Source organism: Rattus norvegicus, chromosome 10, assembly GCF_036323735.1.
Source record: "Rattus norvegicus strain BN/NHsdMcwi chromosome 10, GRCr8, whole genome shotgun sequence".
Taxonomy (NCBI): domain Eukaryota; kingdom Metazoa; phylum Chordata; class Mammalia; order Rodentia; family Muridae; genus Rattus; species Rattus norvegicus.
In genome coordinates, this window is record NC_086028.1 from 100,726,573 (window position 1) to 100,752,243 (window position 25,671).

The 25,671-nt window shown below is 45.3% G+C and overlaps 1 protein-coding gene and 1 pseudogene across 1 annotated transcript; one reads left to right on the top strand and one right to left on the bottom strand.

Moving 5' to 3' along the window:
• Slc25a5-ps5 (solute carrier family 25 member 5, pseudogene 5) overlaps window positions 1-25,671 on the bottom strand; it is an 86,143-nt pseudogene that overhangs the window by 52,748 nt on the left and 7,724 nt on the right.
• Window positions 677-5,630, top strand: Cd300c (CD300c molecule). Its single transcript, XM_002727843.6, has 4 exons — window positions 677-915; window positions 1,382-1,726; window positions 3,706-3,820; window positions 5,131-5,630. Exons 1-4 carry the CDS (start codon window positions 855-857, stop codon window positions 5,228-5,230), a joined length of 621 nt encoding a protein of 206 aa, XP_002727889.3. The 5' UTR covers window positions 677-854; the 3' UTR covers window positions 5,231-5,630.

Sequence of the window (25,671 nt, forward strand, 5' to 3'; positions counted from 1 at the left end):
CCAGGTGGGTGGCAGTGTGACACTTTCTCAAATCATCGGGGCCGAGGATGCGTCTTAGTCGGCACAGTGCCTGCCTGGCGAGTGTGAAGCCCCGGGCTCCATCCCAAGCACACCATGATTGGGTTGTTGCAACACACAGCTAAAATGTCTGGATTCAGGATGTGGGGTAGGACGATGAGTTCAAGGACACCATTAGGTAAATAGAGGCCAGCCTGGGCAGGAGATGCTTCCACAGACAAACAACAAACCAAACAGAATAAGAAGGAAGAGATTATGGGAGAGGGAGAAGCTGTGACCTACAGGTCCGTACCCTTTGTGGGGACTCAGACACTGAGATAAACTCTGAGGGATCAGGTCAGAGCATGAGCTTGACCAGCAGTGTAAACCTGGAAATAGTGCTAAAGACCTCATAAACTAAGAGCAAACGATAATCTGAATTTTGAAATGAGGTGGTTCCTCTGTGACCCTAGAGCTAGAGCAAGAGAAGGGTAGCTTTCAAACCCACTCAGAAACTGGCTTGTCAGAGAGTGTAGGCCACCTGACCGAAAAAGGAAATGCTCCCCAGGCCTCTTGGGCAGGAGGTAACAGGCCTTGGGGACAGAGGGCATCATCAAATCACAGTCATGCGTGTCTCTACTTGCTGGGTGTGGTAGGAACCACAGCCTCTGAGGACTGGAACATCTATAGAGCCCTCCATATACCTTTCATCTGGAGCCTCTCATGGGAGCAAGGAACCAGGAAGCTGAGAACAGAAAGGAGATCTAGGCAAGAGGACATTCTACTGTGTAGAAGGAGACTGCTCCTTTGTCCCTCTAGGCTCTGGTGTGGGTGAAGGTGACAACTGAGCTGAAGAAATGATCCGCAGAGGAATAGGATTGTGGCTCCCTTCAGTTCTGCTCCTCTCTCGGGTCCCAGGTGAGCACGGGACAAGTATGTCAGATCCATCATTGAAAATGGAAGCTCCTGCTGTAAGCCTGACAGGGCCACGGGAGGTGAATGGAGCATCCAGCACAGACAGACAGGCCTAGAGAGAAGGCCAGAGTGTGGGTTTGGGGGTGGGGAGGGATGGGACCCAGGAGCGGTCAGCATCTTCTTCACTGGTGCTGACAGGTGTCCGTGCACATTACAGTCATGTCTACCACATGTGAGACAGAATCAGGACCCACTGAGTGGGTCACCTGTGATGGTCATTGCCATAACCACATAATCTCTATTTATCTTACGACGTCTCCATAACCTCAGTGCTGACTCCTGCTCTGACAAAGCCTCTCTCCTTTCTCACTGTTGTCTCAAGACCTGAGAGTTTTCTAAGAGCTGACTCAAGGGAGGCCTTCCTCCTCATCCAGCTATAAGATGCAGAATGGAGATTTGTGTTTTCTAGGCTGTGTCCCTCTGCGTGGCCCCAGCAGTGTGACAGGCACTGAGGGGGAGTCCCTGAGCGTGACTTGTCCATATGAGGAGAGATTCAAGTCGACCATCAAATACTGGTGCAGAGGGTCACTTATTCTACTTTGCGAAGATATTGTCATGACCAGAGGCTCAGAAGAAGCTAGGAATGGCCGAGTGTCCATCAGGGATGATCCAGACAACCTGACCTTCACAGTGACCTTGCAGAGCCTCACCCTGGAGGATACAGGCACCTACATGTGTGGGGTGGGAACACCATTTCCCTATCACCCCTTTGGGAATAAAATGTCATTCAGGGTTGAGGTGTCTGTGGTCCCAGGTAAGCCTCCTTCATGTCAGGGCAGCCTGAGTCCAGGCCTGTCATTCCCTCATGGAAGAAGGAAGCCATGATCCTTAGCATGAGGAACTGTGAGAGTGAGTGATCCAGGACAGAGTGTGCATCCACACATGCTTCTGTGAGAACATGTGTGGTATGTGTGATAGTGTGTGTATATACTAGTACATGTGTGTCCATGCACAGGCACAGTGGGGAGCCTGTGTCCTTAGGTGGCCTTTTACTAATTTATTTGTTTGCTTGTTAGTGTATTTATCTGTCTATTTGTCTGTGAATAGGGGCTGGCCCATGCTGTGTAAGAGTCAAAGGAGAACTTCTGGGGGCTGGGGATTTAGCTCAGTGGTAGAGCACTTACCTAGGAAGCGCAAGGCCCTGGGTTCGGTCCCCAGCTCCGAAAAAAAGAACCAAAAAAAAAAAAAAAGGAGAACTTCTGGGTGTCAGTTCTCTATTTACAACTTGTGGGTCAAACTCAAGTCATCAGGCTTGGCAAACACGGACCCCCTGAGTCCTCTTCTCAGCCCCTGTTGTGGATTCTCTGTGTCCACTGTGGGACAGTTTCAGGTGTGAAACTTTCTAGAGACAGGCTCTGAGTCTCTGCCTCTCTGTGACTTTCTGTCCTGATAAGACACAAGTCCTCCTTCTCAGGTCTCATATGATCCTGTCCCCAATCTCCATATGGGAACAGAACCCCTGCACATCAACTCCCCTCTCTCAAGGTGCCTCTGACCTGGGACTGAGTGGATAGTTCCCTTCTATTGGGATTCTTGGGGTACCAGCTTCATCACTGGTTCTGTGACTTCTGAGACACCGCCAGAGACAGAAGGAGGAGCCTAGATAGTGTATAGGGCATCTCAGCACCCTGAGGACCCCCTTCAACTCCTCCAAACTCCCCCATGTCCCTGTTTCCCAGCAACAATTTACTGCTGGACGAAACTCAGAGGATTCCTCCAGTTTCCCCTTGCAGGATGGAAAACAGGCTTTCAGCTACTTTGGTGGCCAATGTTCTCCATGTCTATAGTTCATTCTCAGATTATGGGGCCTCTCTTGTTCTTAGAGCCCAATTAGAGCATCTCTTTAAGGGCAGGAGTAGTGAGGGGCTTAAAGAAGGAATCAAATGCCTCTGATGATCCCAGTTGGTATCATCACATCTTCTTTCTGTTCTTGTTCTTCTTGTTCTTCATCTTTCTCCTTCTTTTTCTCCTTCTCCTTCTCCATCTTCATCATCATCATCATAGTTATTTGAGAGAGGATATCAAGTAGTCCAGGTTAACCACATCTCACTGTGTTCTCAGGATTCATCTTGAATGCCTGCTTTTTTGCAGCTCCAGCACTCGAATTGCAAACATACATCAGCAAACCCAGCTCCTGGTTCTCAATTTTGATTTTCCCCTTATGTTTCCCAGCAACTTCCTCTGTGGATCCACACTGAAGTCTGGGAAGGCAAATCCCACTGACACAGCTGTCTCTCTGCAGTAGAGGCCACTCTCTCCAGGGCCCTGCAATCACCTGCCTTTCTAGAATTTTCCATCTAATCATTCCTCAGAGAACACTGCCCAGCTTCCTTTCTGGCTAACACTGGGAATGAGTGGACCAGGCAGGCAAGGAGTACCATTACCCTGTTTGTCCCCAGAAGGATGGCAGACAAGGAAGCAAACAGTGTGGTTGAGGTTGGATGGGACCTGGTACTCATTAAGTGTCTTGTCACTGACACTTCCACTCTCCTCTGTAAGAAGACTGTCTCCATGTTTACAAGTGCAGGCCAGACACTGTGCACCCTGAGATGGGCTGGGAAGGGAATCCCTGACCAGGCATTGGTGTGGCCATGGGGATGATAGGCTGTCAGACAGCTGTCCACATGCCCCAGGGAGCTGTGTAAAGCAGAGTGACAGAGCTTCCTGTGGGTAGGAAGCAATGTGGAGGTCATGGGAATTGTCTTGTGTTCCCATCATTGGTTCCAATCACAGGTTCAAGTCCTGGGAGCAGTATAAAAATCCTGGAGCCCACCAGATCCACAGCCAGTTACATTCAGCCCAGCGTGACCACAAATGAAACAATTCCTGCTCCCAGCCCACAGACTCGGTGAGGAAACCATATCCTTGAGGCCTTCGTATTGGGCAGGAGGGTTCATACTGAGAGAGCAGAGGTAGAAGGGTTTGGATCTCCCTCTTGTATGCCCCTCCTGCATTTCCCAACCTCAGGCTAACCTGGAGGGTTTTGTGAGTGCCATTTGCTTATCTAAAAATAAGGACACAGAAGTGAGACTCAGATACAGACCCACCGAGCTGGAATTATTTTCCTGCCAAGCAGGCGCTACCTAAACACATCCAGAGCCTTGAGAAATGGCTTGGTGAAGATGGTTCTGCCCATCTGAGTACATCTCAATTTGAGCCATATTACCTACAGGGAAAATCAGGCATTGTGGCACATAAAAGGCCAGAAATATTGAGGTGGAGACGGAAGGATGCCTGAGACCCCCTGGCTACACAGCGTACTTGTCAAGTGACAGAGTAGTGAGATATGCTGTCAGAAAAGAAGACAGATGGTGTGCTGTGGTGGCTCCCACCTTTAATCCCAGCACTTGGGAGGCAGAGGCAGGTCAAGCTCTGTGACTTTCGGACCAGCCTGGACTACATAGTGAACTCCATTCTAGCCTGGACTACATAGTGAGACCTGTCTCAAGACAGACACAGAAGTGTGGCTCTTGAGGAATGACCGAGGTTATTCTCTGACCTCTACATTCACGCACACCCATGTGCACCTGCATACATACACATGAGCACACACATACACACACACACACACACACACACACACACACACACACACAAACAATTATCTATGTAAAATAAATAAGGCACGGGGTGTGGAAACACAAGACACCCAGTATATGGGAAGTGAAGACAGGTGGATGTCTAGGAGTTGAAGGTCATTGTGTTTCAGCTAGGCCTATATAGTATGTATAAATATATGCATACATTCATACATACATACATACATACATACACACACACACACACACACACACACACACACACACATATATATATATATATATATATATATATATATATATATATATATGAATGACACCCAGGAGAAAGTGTGAGGAGAAGTCCAGTTAGAAGAGATCTGAGTGTGGGTAGGGGAGGAGGTGCCGGCCAGGTTAGAGGTTAGAGTCCCATGGGTTTGGCCTGGAGAGAGCAGGCCAGGCCCGAGTTCGCGGCTCCTTCTTGGGCTATGGATTAATCACACTGGACTGTCAGGCAGTCCTGTTCTTGTCCCTGAATAGATCTCTGCAGACACAGACCTGGGGAGGACACAGGAACATAGCACAGGGCATCAGCATCCCCTTCTCAGAAGGAGACTTATTGTGACTATGTCCCTTCCAGGTCCCTTCTGAGCAGCCTCTACTTCTGGGTTCTGGTGTTTCTGGAGTTGCCCCTGTTCCTGTGCATGATTAGTGCCGTCCTGTGGGTGAACAGGCCTTAGAGGTGCTCTGGGAGGCACGGCATTTGGCCCTGTCATGGATACCAGTGAAGACTGTTGACGTGGAGGCTCTGTCCTGGACACATCACCTATATTCGCTGAGGAGAACAAGTAAACCTGTGTCCTTGAGAATGCTCTGAGATTGTTAGAAGATTCTTTGCGCTCTATCAAACACATAGAAGAATGTGCCCAATAAATACCCGCTGGAGAATTGGCTCAGTGGTTAAGAGCAGCAGCTGCTCTTCCAGAGGCCCTGATTTCAAATCCCAGTCACCACACTGGTGGCTCACAACCTCCTGCAATAGGATCCGATTCCCTCCTCTGCTATACAGGTGCACATGCAGATAGTATACTCATATATTAAATAAATTTATTAAAATTAATTGCATAGAATTATAACACAGCACCTTTACTTGTTCTTTGGTGTGTTCACATTGTGTACAACATGGCTCTATCCTGTCCACCTGCGTCCCCACCGTCCCACTCCCTCAGGCCTGTGTCCCCTGCTCCCCTTCATGTTCCGTTTCTCTTTTTCTTTTTGAATCTCACAGAGAACAGTTAGTGCCTCCTGACTGAATGCTAGCTGACCTTGCTGACCTCGTCTTGGGCGTGTAACCAAGGCTGTAGTGACCTTGGGATCACGAGACAAAGCCACATTCAGAACTCAGCATTTCAGGGCACTCTCCTCCCCTACCTCTGCCTGTGGAACTCTTTCCTCTCCCTCCCTGCCTTGTCTGGAATTCCTGGTGTCATACAGGGCTGAGCACCTGATGGTCACTTACACCACAACAGAAGGAAACATCGCCAACCAAGGCCAGGGCATCACTCATTAACAGGTAGAGATGTAGATATTTAGAGGACAATTTGACAGCTTCTCCAATAAATATGTACACCTTCCATGAGAAATACTCAATGCACTGTGTCCTCCAGATTCTGTAATACAATGTGGTCTATACTGATGATCCCCCTGTCTCATGTCACATCCCTGCTTCCCAGCCACCCTGGTGACATCCTGAATTTAATACGTATCTGCTTGGCTTAAGGCTTTGCCACATACATGCTCATGGGCTTGTCGAAGGTGTATTTTTTAGCTTCTCTGGGTCTGATTGTTATATAAACAAGGTTATATATTTTTTTGTTTTACATACATAGAATCTCACTACAGATGTCTGGTCCAGAATTCATTGTATTGACCCGTTTGGCCTTGAACTCAGAAATTGACCAGGACTGTCATACCAGAACCAATGTTACATTTACCCCCTGTGTTCTGAAGTAACCCCAAAGCCTGACTAATAGAACAAGCACTTTGCCACAGAGATGCACCCCACACTCCCCTCCTATCTGTCTGTCTGTCTGCCTGCCTGTCTGCCTGTCTTTCAATGTTCTCCGTCCTTTCTTCTTCCTTCTTTGTCATTAATAGGGTCTCACTATACAGCCCAGGGCAGTTTCCAACCCCCGATCCTGATCCTCCTGCCTCTGCCCCCTAGTTCTGGGGTTACAGCCATGTGCTACCATGCCCAGTAACCTGCTTCATTTCTAAGTCCTGTGGCTTTACCAGTTAACATTGTGTCTTTGAGGTTCCAACAACTGATATGTGGATGCTCTAACGTGCACCCAGCCTGTGCTGCCCTCTGGTTGGTTATGTAAGCACCGAAGACATCATTTTTCCCTTCTGTGGTTAAACACTTTAGAAGGTCTTTTCCCTTCACCTTCCTTCCCCATTCTTGTTTTCTTCCTCCCTCCCCCTTCCTGCTGTTGTTATGAAATACAACACAAGCACACGTCACCAAGACCTGCTTTTTATGTGAGTTCTGCTGATCTGCCTCAGGTCCTCATGCTGGTTCAACATGCCCTTTATTGACTGAACTACCTCCATTGTCTTATATAGATATAGATATAGATATAGATATAGATATAGATATAGATATAGATATAGATATAGATATAGATATAGATATAGATATGGATATAGATATAGATATGTATAGATAGATAGTTATAGCAATAGACACTGATATATAGAGATAGACATATGCACAGAGATATAGAGAAGGAGATATACCTTTTGATGATTAGCTTTTAATTGCAATGTAGCAAATTAGTCAATATTGCCTTTCTGGCTTAGGCCTTTAACTCTGAGTTAAGAAATTTCCATACAAGCACGTGCTTGCAATCCCAGCACACTTGACTTAGAGGCAGGAGAATCTGGAGTTTCATCCTCAGCTACATGGTAAATTCTAGGTCATCTTAGACGACATACGACGGTGGAGAGATGGTTTGGCAGTCACAACACTGGCTTCTCATCCACGTTTGCACTCCATAGAAGCTCACAGTGGCCTCTAACTCCATTTCTAGGGGATCCAACTTCCTCTCTGGCCCTGTCTGAGCACTGCCAGGTACAGTAACATGCACGGGGGCACAAACTCTCATGCAAATAAAAAGAAACAAAAATATTCTCAATAAAATAAACAACCTAAGAAGATGAAGAGGAGGGGAAGACTGGTAATAACAGGGAGAAGAGAAGGTGACACCCTAAAATTTAAATTGTTTTCCTGAATTGTAAACATGTTTGTGTTTAACTCCTTACATTCTATATTTTATGATTATTGAGTATGTATCGTGTGCACGTGCATGCCAAAGTCAGGGCAGACCTTTGTGGAATCAATTCCCTCCTTCCACAGTCACGTGAGGTATGAACACTGAATTCAGGTCACCAGGCTTGCGGAGCGTTATCACCTACTGAGCCAGCGTGGGTCACACTGGTACCCAGTGGTCTTTTAGGTAGAGCTCTACTCTACCTTTTACTCTTGGTGTCTCTGCTCTCTTCTTGGGTGTGGATGAGTCTTCATCAACACTGGTCAGGTCCTCTGCTGTTCCCATCTTGGGAAAGACAATGGAGTTCCTAAAAGGAAAATCAAATTTGGGCTAGAGAGCAGCGGCTGCTCTGACAGAGACGCTGAGTTCACTTCTTAACACCGAGCCTGGGTGTCTCACAACCCAGCTCAAGGGATTAATGCCTCCTTCTAGTCTGTAAGTCCTGATCTTATAAGGTGCACAGATGGACAGACAGACAGACAGACAGACAGACAGACAGACAGACAGAAAGACACACATGAAAAACAACATAGTTTTATAAAAGGAAAGGTTTTCTGAAAAGCCCATGTTGGGACTTTGAGTGCGAGCCCATGTCTCAGGCAGGGATTCTGTTGCTGTGAAGAAACACCAACCACAACCAAAAGCAACTTGGGGAAGAAAAGGTTTATTCTGTTGTCTCTTCCATATCTCAGTCCAGCATCAAAGGCAGTCAAAACAGAAGACACACAGGGCAGGAACCCCGAGGCAGGAGCTGATGCAGAGGCCATGGAGGGCGGCCACTTACTGTTCTGCTCCTCATGGCTTGCTCAGCCTGCTTTCTTATAGAACCCAGTGCCACCAGCCCAGAGCTGAAACAGGAAGTCTGTCCCTGTATGGAGTCTTGGTGACTTGCTGTCCTGGAACTCACAGAGATCCCCCTGCCTCTGCCTCCCTAGTGCAGGTATCAAATGTCTGTACCGCTCTGCCTGCGTGGAGCTGTTTCTCAGCTGAGGTTTCCTTCTCTCAGGAGACCATAGCTTGGGCCAATTGGACATTAGACCCAGGCAGCACAGAGCCTCCAATGCACCGTTAGGATAACCTCCTTATCTATGAGCATGGACTGTAAGCACAATGACTTGGGAACCTTGAAAATATCTTCTAAAGGTCAGTGGGATGGATCAGCCTTGCAGTGAAATCCTGAACACCTGATGTCAGTGCCCAGGACTTAGGGTGGAAGGAGAGAACCAACTCCCATAAGTTGTCCTCAGACTCCCATGTGCAGGCTGCACTGCACCCCCACACTCACAAACACATCCACGCCACACACCCAGGAAATAATATTTAAAGCAAAGAATAAAACGTTCTTTAATAAATGAATTCCTCTTTGAAACTTGTTCGTGAGTTTGTTAAATGCGATTTTTAATACATTACATATTTATTTTAAGATTTTTAAAGATTTATTTTATTTAAAATTGTATGTTTGTGTGTGGGTTTGTGTGTGTGTTTCTGTGTGTGTGTGTGTGTGTATCACACATATACATGCACGTGTCAGTGCAGTGCCCCTGGGTAACAGATCTGGCAGAGCTGAAGTGACAGGTGAGTCTGAGCCATCTCGTGTGGTTATTTGAAGCCAAACTTGGGTCCTCTGAAAGAGCAGTACGCTCTCAGTCCCTGTCTTTTATTTCAATTATTGTGTGTGTGTGTGTGTGTGTGTGTGTGTGTGTGTGTGTGCATGTGAATGCAGTTCTTCATGAAAGTCCGAGGTGACTCTTACCCATAAACCACCTCTCTACCTCCTTATATTTATTTAACTGTGATTTATTGCTTAAGCCTGCATTTTATTTTTTCTTTTAATGGTATGTGTGTGCACCGAGTTCCTGAGTCCAGAAACTTTAGGTGTGTGTCACCACAGCCTTGAGTTTGCTTGAGATGGAGCCCAGGGCTTCACACATACCAGGCAGGCACTGTGCCGACTAAGACACATCCTCGGTCCTGACCATTTGAGAAAGTGTCTCACACTGCCGCCCAAGCTGGGATATAATGCACTATGTAGCCCAAGCTAACCTTGAACTCACAGAAATCTCCCTTCCCTTCAGTGCCAGAAGTAGATGGGAGCCACTATGCATGACAGCTCTATCTTCTTGTGACTCCCGGTCCCATGTCTAGACATGGACATGATTCTGGGTAGGTGTTGTTTGGAAGAATGAAAGAATCACATCAGATGTTTCCTTTCTGATGACTCAGTTTCCCGATGCTGGCCATCCATTCTTGTTAGGGAAGAAGGGAAGAGAGTGAGTACTGAACCCCGCTGACCCACCTGACCACAGAGACACCTACACCCTTCTGATCTACAGAAATATCTGCAGAATGTAGGGTCATTTGGGGGGACATTTACACTTGCAGTGCCCTGAATTGAGACTCGACTCTGTGCATCCACTCACTTCTAGTCCCTACCAACACAGAATGCAGGTGTTCTCCCTACTAACACAGAATGCAGTTCTCCTACCAACCCAGAATGCAAACGTTCTTCCTATTAACATAAAATGCAGAAGGTCTTCCACTGTATCATTTTCTTGCCTCTCACTGGTTTATCTTCAGGGTTTCTGCCTGCACTCTGCATGTGTCCACCCTTTCTTTATGCTCTACAGAATATCAGATCAACAAGTGCAAAGGAACTGCTGTGGATTCACTGCAGGACTCTAAGACAAGGTCCCTGCTTGGTTACTGCCTTAGTCACACTGATCACTGAACTCCATGGGGAGAGACACATCTGGGAGGTGCCGTGCAGGCCTTCTCTGGTCATGGGGCACCTCCTTGGGTCTCTCAGGGCCTTCTCTTGTGATCAGGGCCTCTCTAAGGAGCAGGATGGAAGAAAGTCCCTCTTAAGGAGAGGAGGGTGTGCAGAGAGCAGATGCCTACTCTGGGATGAATGGAGGACTGGGTGAACAGAAGGAAGGGAACACCAGCTCTTATCCCTCTCTGTTTTCTACCATGGAGGCAATGTGAGCAGACGCCTCACTGCCTACCCCCTCCCCTTTCCACCATGTTGGACTGAATACCTTCAAACCAGGAGCCAAAACATTGGCTCTTGAGCGGCCCTTGTCTCATTATTAATCACATTAATGGCAAAAAGGAACTGACAGGTGGTCTCTGGAAAGAGGCAGGAATTCTGGGGTTGCTGGTGCACGGTTTTTATTGAAACACTTTGAAGGCAGTGGCAAATCTCTGTGTGTTTGAGGCCAGCCTGGCCTACACAGCAAGTTCAGAAATACACCGTATGTTGAAACGAAAAATAAAACAAAATAAACAACAACAACCACAAAAAGGAAGAGAAAAGAATAATAACAAGCAGACACACAGGTGGTCAGTGTGCTGACAGGTTATAGTGCATCTGTAAGTTTTGTCAACTAAATACAAACTAGAGAACCGTGGAAGAACCCTTATTGAGCACTTTCTTCTATCAGGTTGACATGGTGGGCAGGTTTGGAAGGATCTGTTCTTGATTGGTACTTGATGGATGGGTGTGATGCCATCCCTGGACAGGTGGTCATGGCTTCTATAAGAAAGCAGGCTGAACAAACCAGGTAGAGCAAGTCAGTGAGCATCACCCCTCCAAGCCCTCCATGCTTCAGTTCCTGCCTCTGCAAGGTTACAGTTCAAATTTATTGGCTAAGCATATTGACCTTTAAATCTCTTGGCTAAGAAGCATGGGTAGATCATGACATGTATTTAAATCTATCTGGAATGAATAGAAATTGGCCTGGCCTTGACCTGAGGCCCGTGGGCCTAAGGCAGCTGAAAGCCCCTAGGGTCCTTCAGTGGAACTCTACTATGCCAAGTTGAGTTCATGAGCTGAATAATAACCCATGAAGGGCTGCACTTTTCCCAAGACAGATCACCATAGTTTTCCTACTGACTGAATCCTTAAAATAAAGAAAGAAAGAAAAGAGAGAAAGAAAAGGGATAAACGGCTGAAGACCCCAAATATAGCTCTCAGAAGATAAAATGGTGACAGTGACCAATCATGGCTGGAGTGGAGGAAGTGTCAGAAGGCCATGTCCACTGAACATGATTCTATTTTTCTTTTTGTACCCATCACCCTCAGGAGGGTCATCTGAAGAAGCCACATCCCATGGCCACACAGAAGCCACTTGTGGTAGTCTTGGCAGTCTCTGGGATGAAGCCTTGGAGGTTGACCACAATGACACCAACCATTCAGATTTCCCTACAGTGCAGAGCCCACAGCACACAGACCCTCTGCTGTCCTTCAGATCCATGGAATCTGAGTCCCGAGCTCCTGGTAAGGACTGAGGATGCAGCACCATTGGTGCGGTACTGACACAGCGTGCACAAGCAGCATCTATCAAATACCTGCTGTAAACAAAATGATACAGGAGTCTCTGGAGAGATGGCTCAGTGGTAAAGACACTGTCTGCTCTTCCAGGGATCCTGAGTTCAATTCCCAGCACTGACATTGTCACAACCATCTGAAATGGTATCTCAGGCCCTCTTCTGCTATTCATCAAAACAAAGAACTCACATAGATAAAATACATAAGTAAATAAATAAATCTTTAAGGAAAACTGTAGTGGCTGGAAAGACAGCCTAGTTGTGAAGAGCACTGACTGCTCTTTCAGAGATAATGAGTTCAATTCCCAGAAACCTCATGGTGGCTCACAACCCTCTGTTATGGGATCTGAAACCCTCTTCTTATGTGTATGAAGACAGCTACACTACATAAATATACTGTAGCTGTAATATATATGCATATATATATATAATTAAAGAAGAAAGAAAACTATAAAGGAAGTTCTTTACGCTATTGGCTTGAATACAAACATCACCAAGGACAAAGTATGACCCTAGTGCCACAGGTAAGAAAACAAAAATTGTTGAATGTACTTATTTTAAACTAAAAGAACTCCACCAAAGGCATGGAGAGCCAGACTGCAGTATGTGAGAAAATCTATTCAGACATTGTGTATGACAAATTAAAAGCCAGGTGAGGTGGGTTGGGGGTATCTGTAACCCCAAAGACAGGAGGGTTGTGGAGATCATTGGCCAGACAGACTGAATCTGTGAGGTCCATGCACACTGGGACGCCATGTCTAAACAAACAAGGTGGAGAGTGATGAGGATGCTAAGTGCCAATCTGTGGCCTCCACATGTGTGTGTGCACCCATGTACACACCTGAAAGCACATGTATGCACACACAGAAAGGCAGACACACAAACATTTACACATCCATACACCACACAGACACATTTTTTCCCTCAAAGGAACAAAAGTTAACCTCAAAGAAGCAGAGAACAGAACAGGGGTTATCAGCCTGGGCAGGGTATTAGGGAAGAAGGGAGAGGGCTGACTGCATAGAGGGAGAGGTGTTGGGACAGAGGTGTCTGCCATTTGATGAGAATGACTACTTCTAGAGTTGTATGAGACAGATAAAAACTATGGTTGAGAATTGAATATTTCAAATTACCTCCTAGAGAACATTTCACAGCAGTGACAAGGGGCTTTGATGAAAGCCCAGCCCCTGCTCTGATCCTTACATCCTGCACCAATGTGCAAATGCCCACTGCACCCCATCAGGTTTTTCCCTCAAATTGTAGACCAGGCTGGCCTTGAACTCTGATGTTCGTCTACAACAGCTTTCTGAGTGCTGGCATGAAAGGCATTCACCACCCCAGCCAGCCCCAGTATGTATTGATTACTGTGTCAATTATAAATCACAATGTAACTGGAGATGGAGCTGCACCCGTGAAATCCCAAGGCTCTGAGGGTGGAACCTGGAGGGCCACAAGTTCAGGGTCATCCTAAGCTGCTTATGCCAAACATAAAACTACACACATAACTTTCTAAGAGAATTAGTTCATCCACTCATTCATCGGCTTTTATGGAGAACCTAGGGTTGAGAAACACACTATGGCAGGTGTGATTTTTGGGTTTTTTTGTTTGTTCGTTTTAATTTGGTTTTGGTTTTTCTTCAATACCCACAGAATCCCTGGGAGTTAGCAGCTGGTGAGTGAATCAGCCAGTTTTCCCTAAACCTGGGCACAACATGTGTGTCACCGTCACCACAGACATGGGAGCTTCTATAGCCCCTGCTACTTACCTGGGAGGAAGAGGAAGATCAGAACAGAGGACTGCCACATGGTCTGGTCCCCTCTCCTGTCCTTGGAGGTGACAGATGCCAGCACCCTGCAAGGACTTGAAGCTCAGCTTGAGTTTCCTTTAGGTCTCTCTCGTGCACTTCTCTCATTAACTTCCTTCACAGAACGTCTCAGTTTTGCACACAGGAAGAAAGATGATGTCAGTCTTTGAGAAGACCAAGTCACGGCATGGGAGGTCGAGCCGGGTGAACAAGGACATCCTCTACTGAATGGATGAAACGGTAGACAAAATGTGAAAAGCAGGTGGGATTCACAAGGAGAGATGCAGAGAGACAAAAGATGGAATCCAGCAAGCCCCTCACCTAGGAGGTTACTGAGATGCAGAGGATTATGGGAGAGGAGAGCAACCAAAGACAGTGTGGCTGCAGTAGCAAGGGAGCACAAGGCAGCCCATGGCAGTAGCCTAGGTGAAGCCCAGGATTGCAAAGGGTGTTGCTAAGGCTCAGCCTGGGGCAGCACTGCTAGAGACCTCTGAGCAGGGATTTCTCTGGCCAGGGGCATCTGGTACAGTGGCTACTTGGGCCACAGGCATTTGCTCAGAGCAAGAGGGAGGATGTGGCTTTAAGTTGAGGTTTCCTGTAGTTCAAGCTGTCCTTGAACTTCTGATCTTCCTTTTTCCAGCATCAAATGCTGTGGTTAAAGGCATTCCCCAGCCTGCTCGGTTTTATGAGAATCTGGAGAGTGAATGCAAGGTTTCACGAAGGCTAGGCAAGCCCTCTATCCACCGAGCTGAATCCACAAACCCTTGCTCTGTTCCTAGAAGGCAGAGTTTCTGTGCAGCCGAGGCTGGCTTCAAGCTCTTGCCCTATCTTGTCAGCCTCCCAAGTTGTGGGAATCTGCAGTTGGCTTAAATCCAGAGGAACAATTGCAAATGTGGATAGATGTAGGTACACCCTATCTCTGGTATCAAAGTTTTTATGGGAGGAAGTTTAGAAATACACACATGCACACACAGGCACACACACGTGCACACACACAAGTCCACACAAACAGACATAGAGGCACACGCAGGAATATTTGCAAGCACACACCACACACCACATGCCATACACATACATACCACATACACATATAAACACCTAACCCAGCACATATGAATATACACATATCACACACATACACACAAACCCCACACATGTAAACACACATATATCACATACACAGACACATACAGAACCTATCTCAGCCACACACACACACACACACACACACACACACACACACACACACATACACACACACACATAGTAATTAAAAATAAAAGACAGGGACTTGAGAGAGAGCTAAGTGACTGAGTGCTTTCTGCTCTTTCAGAGGACCCAAGTTTGGTTCCAAATAACCACAGGAGACTGCTCAGCATCATCTGTGACTTCAGCTCTGGGAGATCTGTCACTTTATTCCGTTAGCCATGGGCACTGCACTCACCCCTGCACGTGTATGTGTGACACACCTACCCACACACACACACACACACACAAACACACAATTAAAATAAAACTAATGTTTTAAAAAAGGAAAAATAAATATATATTGTATTCAAAATCAACTTTAACAAACATACAAACAAGCTTCAAAGAGGAATTCATTTATTAAAGAACATTTTATGCTTTGCTTTAAATAATATTTATTGGGTGTGTGGTATGGGATGTGTTTGTGAGTGTTGGGTGCAGTGCAGCCTGCACATGGGAGTCAGAGGACAACTCATGGGAGTTGGTTCTCTCCTTCTTCCCTAAGTCCTGGGCACTGACATCAGGTGTCCAGGATTTCACTGCAAGGCTGATCCACCCCACTGACCCTTAGAAGATATTTTCAAAGTTCCCAAGTCATTGTGCTTACAGTCCATGCTCATAGATAAGGAGGTTATCCTAACGGTGCATTGGACGCTCTGTGCTGCCTGGATTTAATGTCCAATTGGCCCGAGCTAGAGTCACCTGAGGGAAGGAAACCTCAACTGAGAAACAGCTCCATGCAGGCAGAGTGGTACAGACATTTGATGCCCACAGTGGGGAGGTGGAGGCAGGGAGATCTCTATGAGTTCCAGGACAGCAAGTCACCATGACTACATAGAGACAGACTTCTTGTTTCAGCTCTGGGCTGGTGGCACTGGGTTCTATAAGAAAGCAGGCTGAGCAAGCCATGAGGAGCAGAACAGTAAGTGGCTGCCCTCCATGGCCTCTGCATCAGCTCCTGCCTTGGGGTTCCTGCCCTGTGTGTCTTCTGCTTTGACTGCTTTGATGCTGGACTGAGATATGGAAGAGACAACAGAATAAACCTTTTCTTCCCCAAGTTGCTTTTGGTTGTGGTTGGTGTTTCTTCACAGCAACAGAATCCCTGCCTGAGACATGGGCTTTCACTTGAAGTCCCAACACGGGCTTTTCAAAAAACCTTTCCTTTTATAAACTTTGTGTTGTTTTTCGTGTCTGTCTGTCTGTCTGTCTGTCTGTCTGTCTGTCTGTCTCTGCACCTTATAAGAGCAGGACTTACAGTGGCCAGAAGGAGGCATTAATCCCTTGAGCTGGGCTGTGAGACACCCAGGCTGGGTGCTAAGAAGTGAACTCAGCGTCTCTGACAGAGCAGCCGCTGCTCTCAGTGGAGCCATCTCTCTAGCCCAAATTTGATTTTCCTTTTAGGAACTTGATTCCCTCGTCCCAAATGGGAACAGCAGAAGATCTGACCAGTGTTGATGAAGATTCATCCACACCTAAGAAGAGAGCAGAGACACCAAGACTTAAGAGTAGAGCTCTACCTACAAGACCACGGTGTACCAGTGTGACCCACGCTGGCTCAGTGGGTGATGATGCTCCGCAAGCCTGGTTACCTGAATTCAGCGCTGGTACCTCACGTGACTGTGGAAGGAGGGAACTGATACCACAAAGGTCTGCCCTGACTGTGGCATGCACACGCACACACACATATCACACATGCACTCAATAATCATGAAAAATAAAATGTAAGGAGTTAGACACAAACATGTTTAAAATACAGGAAAGTCATTTAAAATTTAGGATGTCACCTTCTCTTCTTCCTGTTATTACCAGTCTTCCCCTCCTTTTCATCTTCTTAGGTTATTTATTTTGTTGAAAATATTTTTGTTTCTTTTTATTTGCATGAGGGTTTGTGCCCATGCATGTTACTGTACCTGGCAGTGCTCAGACAGGGCCAGAGAGGAAGTTGGATCCCTTAGAAATGGAGTTAGAGGCTACTGGGGTGCAAACCTGGATGAACAGCCAGTGCTTGTGACTGCCAAACCATCTCTCCACAGTCGTATGTTGTCTAAGATGACCAAGAATTTACCATGTAGTTGAGGATGAAACTCCAGATTCTCCTGGCTCTATGTCAAGTGTGCTGGGATTGCAAGCATGTGCTTATCTTAATATGACAATTTGTTAATTCAGAGCCAGAGGCCTAAGCCACAAAGAAAATATTGACTAATTTGCTACATTGCAATTAAAAGCTATTCATCAAAATACATATCTTTCTATCTATATCCATATCCATATCCTGTCTATATCCATATCCATATCTTTATCTATATCTATATCTGACAGTGGAGGTAATTCAGTCAATAAAGGGCTCAATGAACCAGCATGAAGACCTGAGGCAGATCAGCAGAACTCACATAAAAGCAGGTCTTGGTGAGGTGTGCTTGTGTTTTATTTCATAAAAACAGCAGGAAGGGAGAGGGAGGAAGATGACAAGGACAAAGAGGGAATGACAGAGAAGGGAAAAGAGGCTATTCAGTGTTTAACCACAGAAGGGGAAAATGATGTCTTGGGTGCCTACACAGCCAACCAGAGGGCAGCACAGGCAGGGTGCATGTTAGAGCACTGACATATCAGTTGTGGGAACCTCAAAGACACAATGTTAACTGGTAAAGTCACACAAGACTTAGAAATGAAGGAGGTGGCTGCCGCTGCAGAGAGCCCGTGGGCAGCACCCCACGAGCGAACTTGAGCCTCGGGACCACAGGTAAGACCAACTTTTCTGCTGCAAGAAAGCTGCCTGGTGAGCTTGGGACACACGGAAGCAGAATTCCTCTAGAACCGGGCACGTTCTGTGTTTACCGGAAGTCCCACACCCGCGGATCCCGGCCCGCAGCAGCTCTCTGCTCCCAGACCCCGTGAGAGAGAGACCCAACCGCCTGGTCAGGTGGGCACTCCTGAGGCTGCAGAGCAGAAGAGACCACCAACACTGCCCACCCCTGCCCACATCCCTGGCCCAAGAGGAAACTGTATAAGGCCTCTGGGCTCCCGTAGGGGAGGGCCCAGGAGCGGCAGGACCCCTGCCTGAGACACCGCCGGAACCTGAAGGAAACAGACTGGATAAACAGTTCTCTGCACCCAAATCCCGTGGGAGGGAGAGCTAAACCTTCAGAGAGGCAGACAAGCCTGGGAAACCAGAAGAGACTGCTCTCTGCACATGCATCTCGGACGCCAGAGGAAAAAGCCAAAGACCATCTGGAACCCTGGTGCACTGAAGCCCCCGGAAGGGGCGGCACAGGTCTTCCTGGTTGCTGCCGCTGCAGAGAGCCCGTGGGCAGCACCCCACGAGCAAACTTGAGCCTCGGGACCACAGGTAAGACCAAATTTTCTGCTGCAAGAAAGCTGCCTGGTGAACTCAAGACACAGGCCCACAGGAACAGCTGAAGACCGGTAGAGAGGAAAAACTACACGCCCGAAAGCAGAACACTCTGTCCCCATAACTGACTGAAAGAGAGGAAAACAGGTCTACAGCACTCCTGACACACAGGCTTATAGGACAGTCTAGCCACTGTCAGAAATAGCAGAACAAAGTAACACTAGAGATAATCTGATGGCAAGAGGCAAGCGCAGGAACCCAAGCAACAGAAACCAAGACTACATGGCATCATCGGAGCCCAATTCTCCCACCAAAACAAACATGGAATATCCAAACACACCAGAAAAGCAAGATCTAGTTTCAAAATCATATTTGATCATGATGCTGGAGGACTTCAAGAAAGACGTGAAGAACTCCCTTAGAGAAACACAGGAAAACATTAATAAACAAGTAGAAGCCTACAGAGAGGAATCACAAAAATGCCTGAAAGAATTCCAGGAAAACATAAATAAACAAGTGGAAGCCCATAGAGAGGAGACACAAAAATCCCTGAAAGAATATCAGGAATACATAAATAAACAAGTAGAAGCCCATAGAGAGGAGTCACAAAAATCCCTGAAAGAATTCCAGGAAAACACAATCAAACAGTTGAAGGAATTAAAAATGGAAATAGAAGCAATCAAGAAAGAACACATGGAAACAACCCTGGATATAGAAAACCAAAAGAAGAGACAAGGAACTGTAGATACAAGCTTCACCAACAGAATACAAGAGATGGAAGAGAGAATCTCAGGAGCAGAAGATTCCATAGAAATCATTGACTCAACTGTCAAAGATAATGTAAAGCGGAAAAAGCTACTGGTCCAAAACATACAGGAAATCCAGGACTCAATGAGAAGATCAAACCTAAGGATAATAGGTATAGAAGAGAGTGAAGACTCCCAGCTCAAAGGACCAGTAAATATCTTCAACAAAATCATAGAAGAAAACTTCCCTAACCTAAAAAAAGAGGTACCCATAGACATACAAGAAGCCTACAGAACTCCAAATAGATTGGACCAGAAAAGAAACACCTCCCGTCACATAATTGTCAAAACACCAAACGCACAAAATAAAGAAAGAATATTAAAAGCAGTAAGGGAAAAAGGTCAAGTAACATATAAAGGCAGACCTATCAGAATCACACCAGACTTTTCGCCAGAGACTATGAAAGCCAGAGATCCTGGACAGATGTCATACAGACCCTAAGAGAACACAAATGCCAGCCCAGGTTACTGTATCCTGCAAAATTCTCAATTAACATAGATGGAGAAACCAAGATATTCCATGACAAAACCAAATTTACACAATATCTTTCTACAAATCCAGCACTACAAAGGATAATAAATGGTAAAGCCCAACATAAGGAGGCAAGCTATACCCTAGAAGAAGCAAGAAATTAATCGTCTTGGTAACAAAACAAAGAGAATGAAAGCACACAAACATAACCTCACATCCAAATATGAATATAACGGGAAGCAATAATCACTATTCCTTAATATCTCTCAACATCAATGGCCTCAACTCCCCAATAAAAAGACATAGATTAACAAACTGGATACGCAACGAGGACCCTGCATTCTGCTGCCTACAGGAAACACACCTCAGAGACAAAGACAGACACTACCTCAGAGTGAAAGGCTGGAAAACAACTTTCCAAGCAAATGGTCAGAAGAAGCAAGCTGGAGTAGCCATTCTAATATCAAATAAAATCAATTTCCAACTAAAAGTCATCAAAAAAGATAAGGAAGGACACTTCATATTCATCAAAGGAAAAATCCACCAAGATGAACTCTCAATCCTAAATATCTATGCCCCAAATACAAGGGCACCTACATACGTAAAAGAAACCTTACTAAAGCTCAAAACACACATTGCACCTCACACAATAATAGTGGGAGATTTCAACACCCCACTCTCATCAATGGACAGATCATGGAAACAGAAATTAAACAGTGATGTCAACAGACTAAGAGAAGTCATGAGCCAAATGGACTTAACGGATATTTATAGAACATTCTATCCTAAAGCAAAAGGATATACCTTCTTCTCAGCTCCTCATGGTACTTTCTCCAAAATTGACCATATAATTGGTCAAAAAACAGGCCTCAACAGGTACAGAAAGATAGAAATAATCCCATGCGTGCTATCGGACCACCACGGCCTAAAACTGGTCTTCAATAACAATAAGGGAAGAATGCCCACATATACGTGGAAATTGAACAATGCTCTACTCAATGATAACCTGGTCAAGGAAGAAATAAAGAAAGAAATTAAAAACTTTTTAGAATTTAATGAAAATGAAGGTACAACATACCCAAACTTATGGGACACAACGAAAGCTGTGCTAAGAGGAAAACTCATAGCGCTGAATGCTTGCAGAAAGAAACAGGAAAGAGCATATGTCAGCAGCTTGACAGCACACCTAAAAGCTTTAGAAAAAAAAGAAGCAAATACACCCAGGAGGAGTAGAAGGCAGGAAATAATCAAACTCAGAGCTGAAATCAACCAAGTAGAAACAAAAAGGACCATAGAAAGAATCAACAGAACCAAAAGTAGGTTCTTTGAGAAAATCAACAAGATAGATAAACCCTTAGCCAGACTAACGAGAGGACACAGAGAGTGCGTCCAAATTAACAAAATCAGAAATGAAAAGGGAGACATAACTACAGATTCAGAGGAAATTCAAAAAATCATCAGATCTTACTATAAAAACCTATATTCAACAAAACTTGAAAATCTTCAGGAAATGGACAATTTCCTAGACAGATACCAGGTATCGAAGTTAAATCAGGAACAGATAAACCAGTTAAACAACCCCATAACTCCTAAGGAAATAGAAGCAGTCATTAAAGGTCTCCCAACTAAAAAGAGCCCAGGTCCAGACGGGTTTAGTGCAGAATTCTATCAAACCTTCATCGAAGACCTCATACCAATATTATCCAAACTATTCCACAAAATTGAAATGGATGGAGCACTACCGAATTCCTTCTACGAAGCCACAATTACTCTTATACCTAAACCACACAAAGACACAACAAAGAAAGAGAACTTCAGACCAATTTCCCTTATGAATATCGACGCAAAAATACTCAATAAAATTCTGGCAAACCGAATTCAAGAGCACATCAAAACAATCATCCACCATGATCAAGTAGGCTTCATCCCAGGCATGCAGGGATGATTTAATATACGGAAAACCATCAACGTGATCCATTATATAAACAAACTGAAAGAACAGAACCACATGATCATTTCATTAGATGCTGAAAAAGCATTTGACAAAATTCAACACCCCTTCATGATAAAAGTCCTGGAAAGAATAGGAATTCAAGGCCCATACCTAAACATAGTAAAAGCCATATACAGCAAACCAGTTGCTAACATTAAACTAAATGGAGAGAAACTTGAAGCAATCCCACTAAAATCAGGGACTAGACAAGGCTGCCCACTCTCTCCCTACTTATTCAATATAGTTCTTGAAGTTCTAGCCAGAGCAATCAGACAACAAAAGGAGATCAAGGGGATACAGATCGGAAAAGAAGAGGTCAAAATATCACTATTTGCAGATGACATGATAGTATATTTAAGTGATCCCAAAAGTTCCACCAGAGAACTACTAAAGCTGATAAACAACTTCAGCAAAGTGGCTGGGTATAAAATTAACTCAAATAAATCAGTTGCCTTCCTCTATACAAAAGAGAAACAAGCCGAGAAAGAAATTAGGGAAACGACACCCTTCATAATAGACCCAAATAATATAAAGTACCTCGGTGTGACTTTAACAAAGCAAGTAAAAGATCTGTACAATAAGAACTTCAAGACACTGAGGAAAGAAATTGAAGAAGACCTCAGAAGATGGAAAGATCTCCCATGCTCATGGATTGGCAGGATTAATATAGTAAAAATGGCCATTTTACCAAAAGCAATCTACAGATTCAATGCAATCCCCATCAAAATACCAATCCAATTCTTCAAAGAGTTAGACAGAACAATTTGCAAATTCATCTGGAATAACAAAAAACCCAGGATAGCTAAAGCTATCCTCAACAATAAAAGGACTTCAGGGGGAATCACTATCCCTGAACTCAAGCAGTATTACAGAGCAATAGTGATTAAAAACTGCATGGTATTGGTACAGAGACAGACAGATAGACCAATGGAATAGAATTGAAGACCCAGAAATGAACCCACACACCTATGGTCACTTGATTTTTGACAAAGGAGCCAAAACCATCCAATGGAAAAAAGATAGCATTTTCAGCAAATGGTGCTGGTTCAACTGGAGGGCAACATGTAGAAGAATGCAGATCGATCCATCCTTATCACCCTGTACAAAGCTTAAGTCCAAGTGGATCAAGGACCTCCACATCAAACCAGACACACTCAAACTAATAGAAGAAAAACTAGGGAAGCATCTGGAACACATGGGCACTGGAAAAAATTTCCTGAACAAAACACCAATGGCTTATGCTCTAAGATCAAGAATCGACAAATGGGATCTCATAAAACTGCAAAGCTTCTGTAAGGCAAAGGACACTGTGGTTAGGACAAAACGGCAACCAACGGATTGGGAAAAGATCTTTACCAATCCTACAACAGATAGAGGCCTTATATCCAAAATATACAAAGAACTCAAGAAGTTAGACCGCAGGGAAACAAATAACCCTATTAAAAAATGGGGTTCAGAGCTAAACAAAGAATTCACAGCTGAGGAATGCCGAATGGCTGAGAAACACCTAAAGAAATGTTCAACATCTTTAGTCATAGGGGAAATGCAAATCAAAACAACCCTGAGATTTCACCTCACACCAGTGAGAATGGCTAAGATCAAAAACTCAGGTGACAGCAGATGCTGGCGAGGATGTGGAGAAAGAGGAACACTCCTCCATTGTTGGTGGGATTGCAGACTGGTAAAACCATTCTGGAAATCAGTCTGGAGGTTCCTCAGAAAATTGGACATTGAACTGCCTGAGGATCCAGCTATACCTCTCTTGGGCATATACCCAAAAGATGCCTCAACATATAAAAGAGACACGTGCTCCACTATGTTCATCGCAGCCTTATTTATAATAGCCAGAAACTGAAAAGAACCCAGATGCCCTTCAACAGAGGAATGGATACAGAAAATGTGGTACATCTACACAATGGAATATTACTCAGCTATCAAAAACAACGAGTTTATGAAATTCATAGGCAAATTTTTGGAAATGGAAAATATCATCCTGAGTGAGCTAACCCAATCACAGAAAGACATACATGGTATGCACTCATTGATAAGTGGCTATTAGCCCAAAAGCTTGAATTACCCTAGATCCCTAGAACAAACGAAACTCAAGATGAATGATCAAAATGTGAATGCTTCACTCCTTCTTTAAATGAGGAAAAAGAATACCCTTGGCAGGGAAGGGAGAGGCAAAGATTAAAACAGAGACTGAAGGAACACCCATTCAGAGCCTGCCCCACATGTGGCCCATACATATACAGCCACCCAATTAGACAAGATGGATGAAGCAAAGAAGTGCAGACCGACAGGAGCCGGATGTAGATCGCTCCTGAGAGACACAGCCAGAATACAGCAAATACAGAGGCGAATGCAAGCAGCAAACCACTGAACTGAGAATAGGTCCCCCGTTGAAGGAATCAGAGAAAGAACTGGAAGAGCTTGAAGGGGCTCAAGACCCCAAAAGTACAACAATGTCAAGCAACCAGAGCTTCCAGGGACTAAGCCACTACCTAAAGACTATACATGGACTGACCCTGGACTCTGACCCCATAGGTAGCAATGAATATCCTAGTAAGAGCACCAGTGGAAGGAGAAGCCCTGGGTCCTGCTAAGACTGAACCCCCAGTGAACTAGACTGTGGGGGGGAGGGTGGCAATGGGGGGAGGGTTGGGAGGGGAACACCCATAAGGAAGGGGAGGGGGGAGGGGGATGTTTGCCCGGAAACCGGGGATAACACTTGAAATGTATATAAGAAATACTCAAGTTAATAAAAAAAAAAAGAAAGAAAGAAATGAAGGAGGTTACTGGGCATGGTAGAACATGGCTGTAATCCCAGAACTAGGGAGGCAGAGGCAGGAGGATCAGGGGTTGGAAACTAGACTGGGCTATATATTGAGACCCTGTTAATAACAAAAAAGGAAGAAGAAAGGATGGAGGAAATACAAGAGGCAGACAGAGAGACAGACAGACAGGAGGGGAGGGTGGGATGCATCTCTGTGGTAAAGTGCTTGTTCTGTGAGTCAGGCTTTGGGTTTACTTCAGAAAACTGGGGGGAAAATATAACATTGGTCCTGGTATAACAGTGCTGGTGAATTTCTGAGTTTAAGGCCAATTGGTCTGTATAGTGAATTCTGGACCAGGCATCCATAGCAAGATTCTATGTAAAAAAAAAAAGTACAACTTTGTTTATACAACAATCAGACACAGAGAAGCTAAACAATACACCCTTGGCAAGCCCATGAGCATGTATGCAGCAAAGCCTTAAGCCAAGCAGATATAACTGTTAGATTCAGGATGTCACCAGGGTGGCTGGGAATCAGGGATGTGACGTCAGACAGGGAGATTATCAGTATAGACCGCATTCTATTAGTGAATCTGGAGGACACAGTGCATTGGGTATTTCTCATGGAAGGTGTACGTATCTATTTGACAAGCTGTCACATTGTCCTCTAAGTGTCTACGTCTCTACCCTTGAATGAGCGGTGCCCTGGCCTTGGTTGGCGATGCTTCCTTCTGCTGTGGTGTAAGTGACCATCGAGTGCTCAGCCCTGTATGACACCGCCATCCCACCCCAAGGCAGAGAGGGAGAGGAAAGAGTTCCACAGGCAGAGGTAGGGGAGGAGAGTGCCCTGAAATGCTGAGTTCTGAATGTGGCATTGTCTCCTGATCCTGAGGTCACTGCAGCCATGGTTACATGCCCAAGACCAAGTCAGCAAGGTCAGCTAGCATCCAGTCAGGAGGCACTAAGTGTTCTCGGTGAGATACAAAAAGAAAAAGAGAAATGGAACATGAAAGGAAGCAGGGGACACAGGCCTGAGGGAATGGGAGGGTGGGGACGCAGATGGACAGGATA

Excerpts from the sequence above, each read along its gene's own strand:
- Cd300c (XM_002727843.6), top strand. The coding sequence starts at position 855 with ATGATCCGCAGAGGAATAGGATTGTGGCTCCCTTCAGTTCTGCTCCTC. Across the intron at positions 1,727-3,705 it reads TGAGGTGTCTGTGGTCCCAG|GTTCAAGTCCTGGGAGCAGT; the intron begins GTAAGCCTCCTT and ends TTCCAATCACAG. Across the intron at positions 3,821-5,130 it reads GCTCCCAGCCCACAGACTCG|GTCCCTTCTGAGCAGCCTCT; the intron begins GTGAGGAAACCA and ends TGTCCCTTCCAG.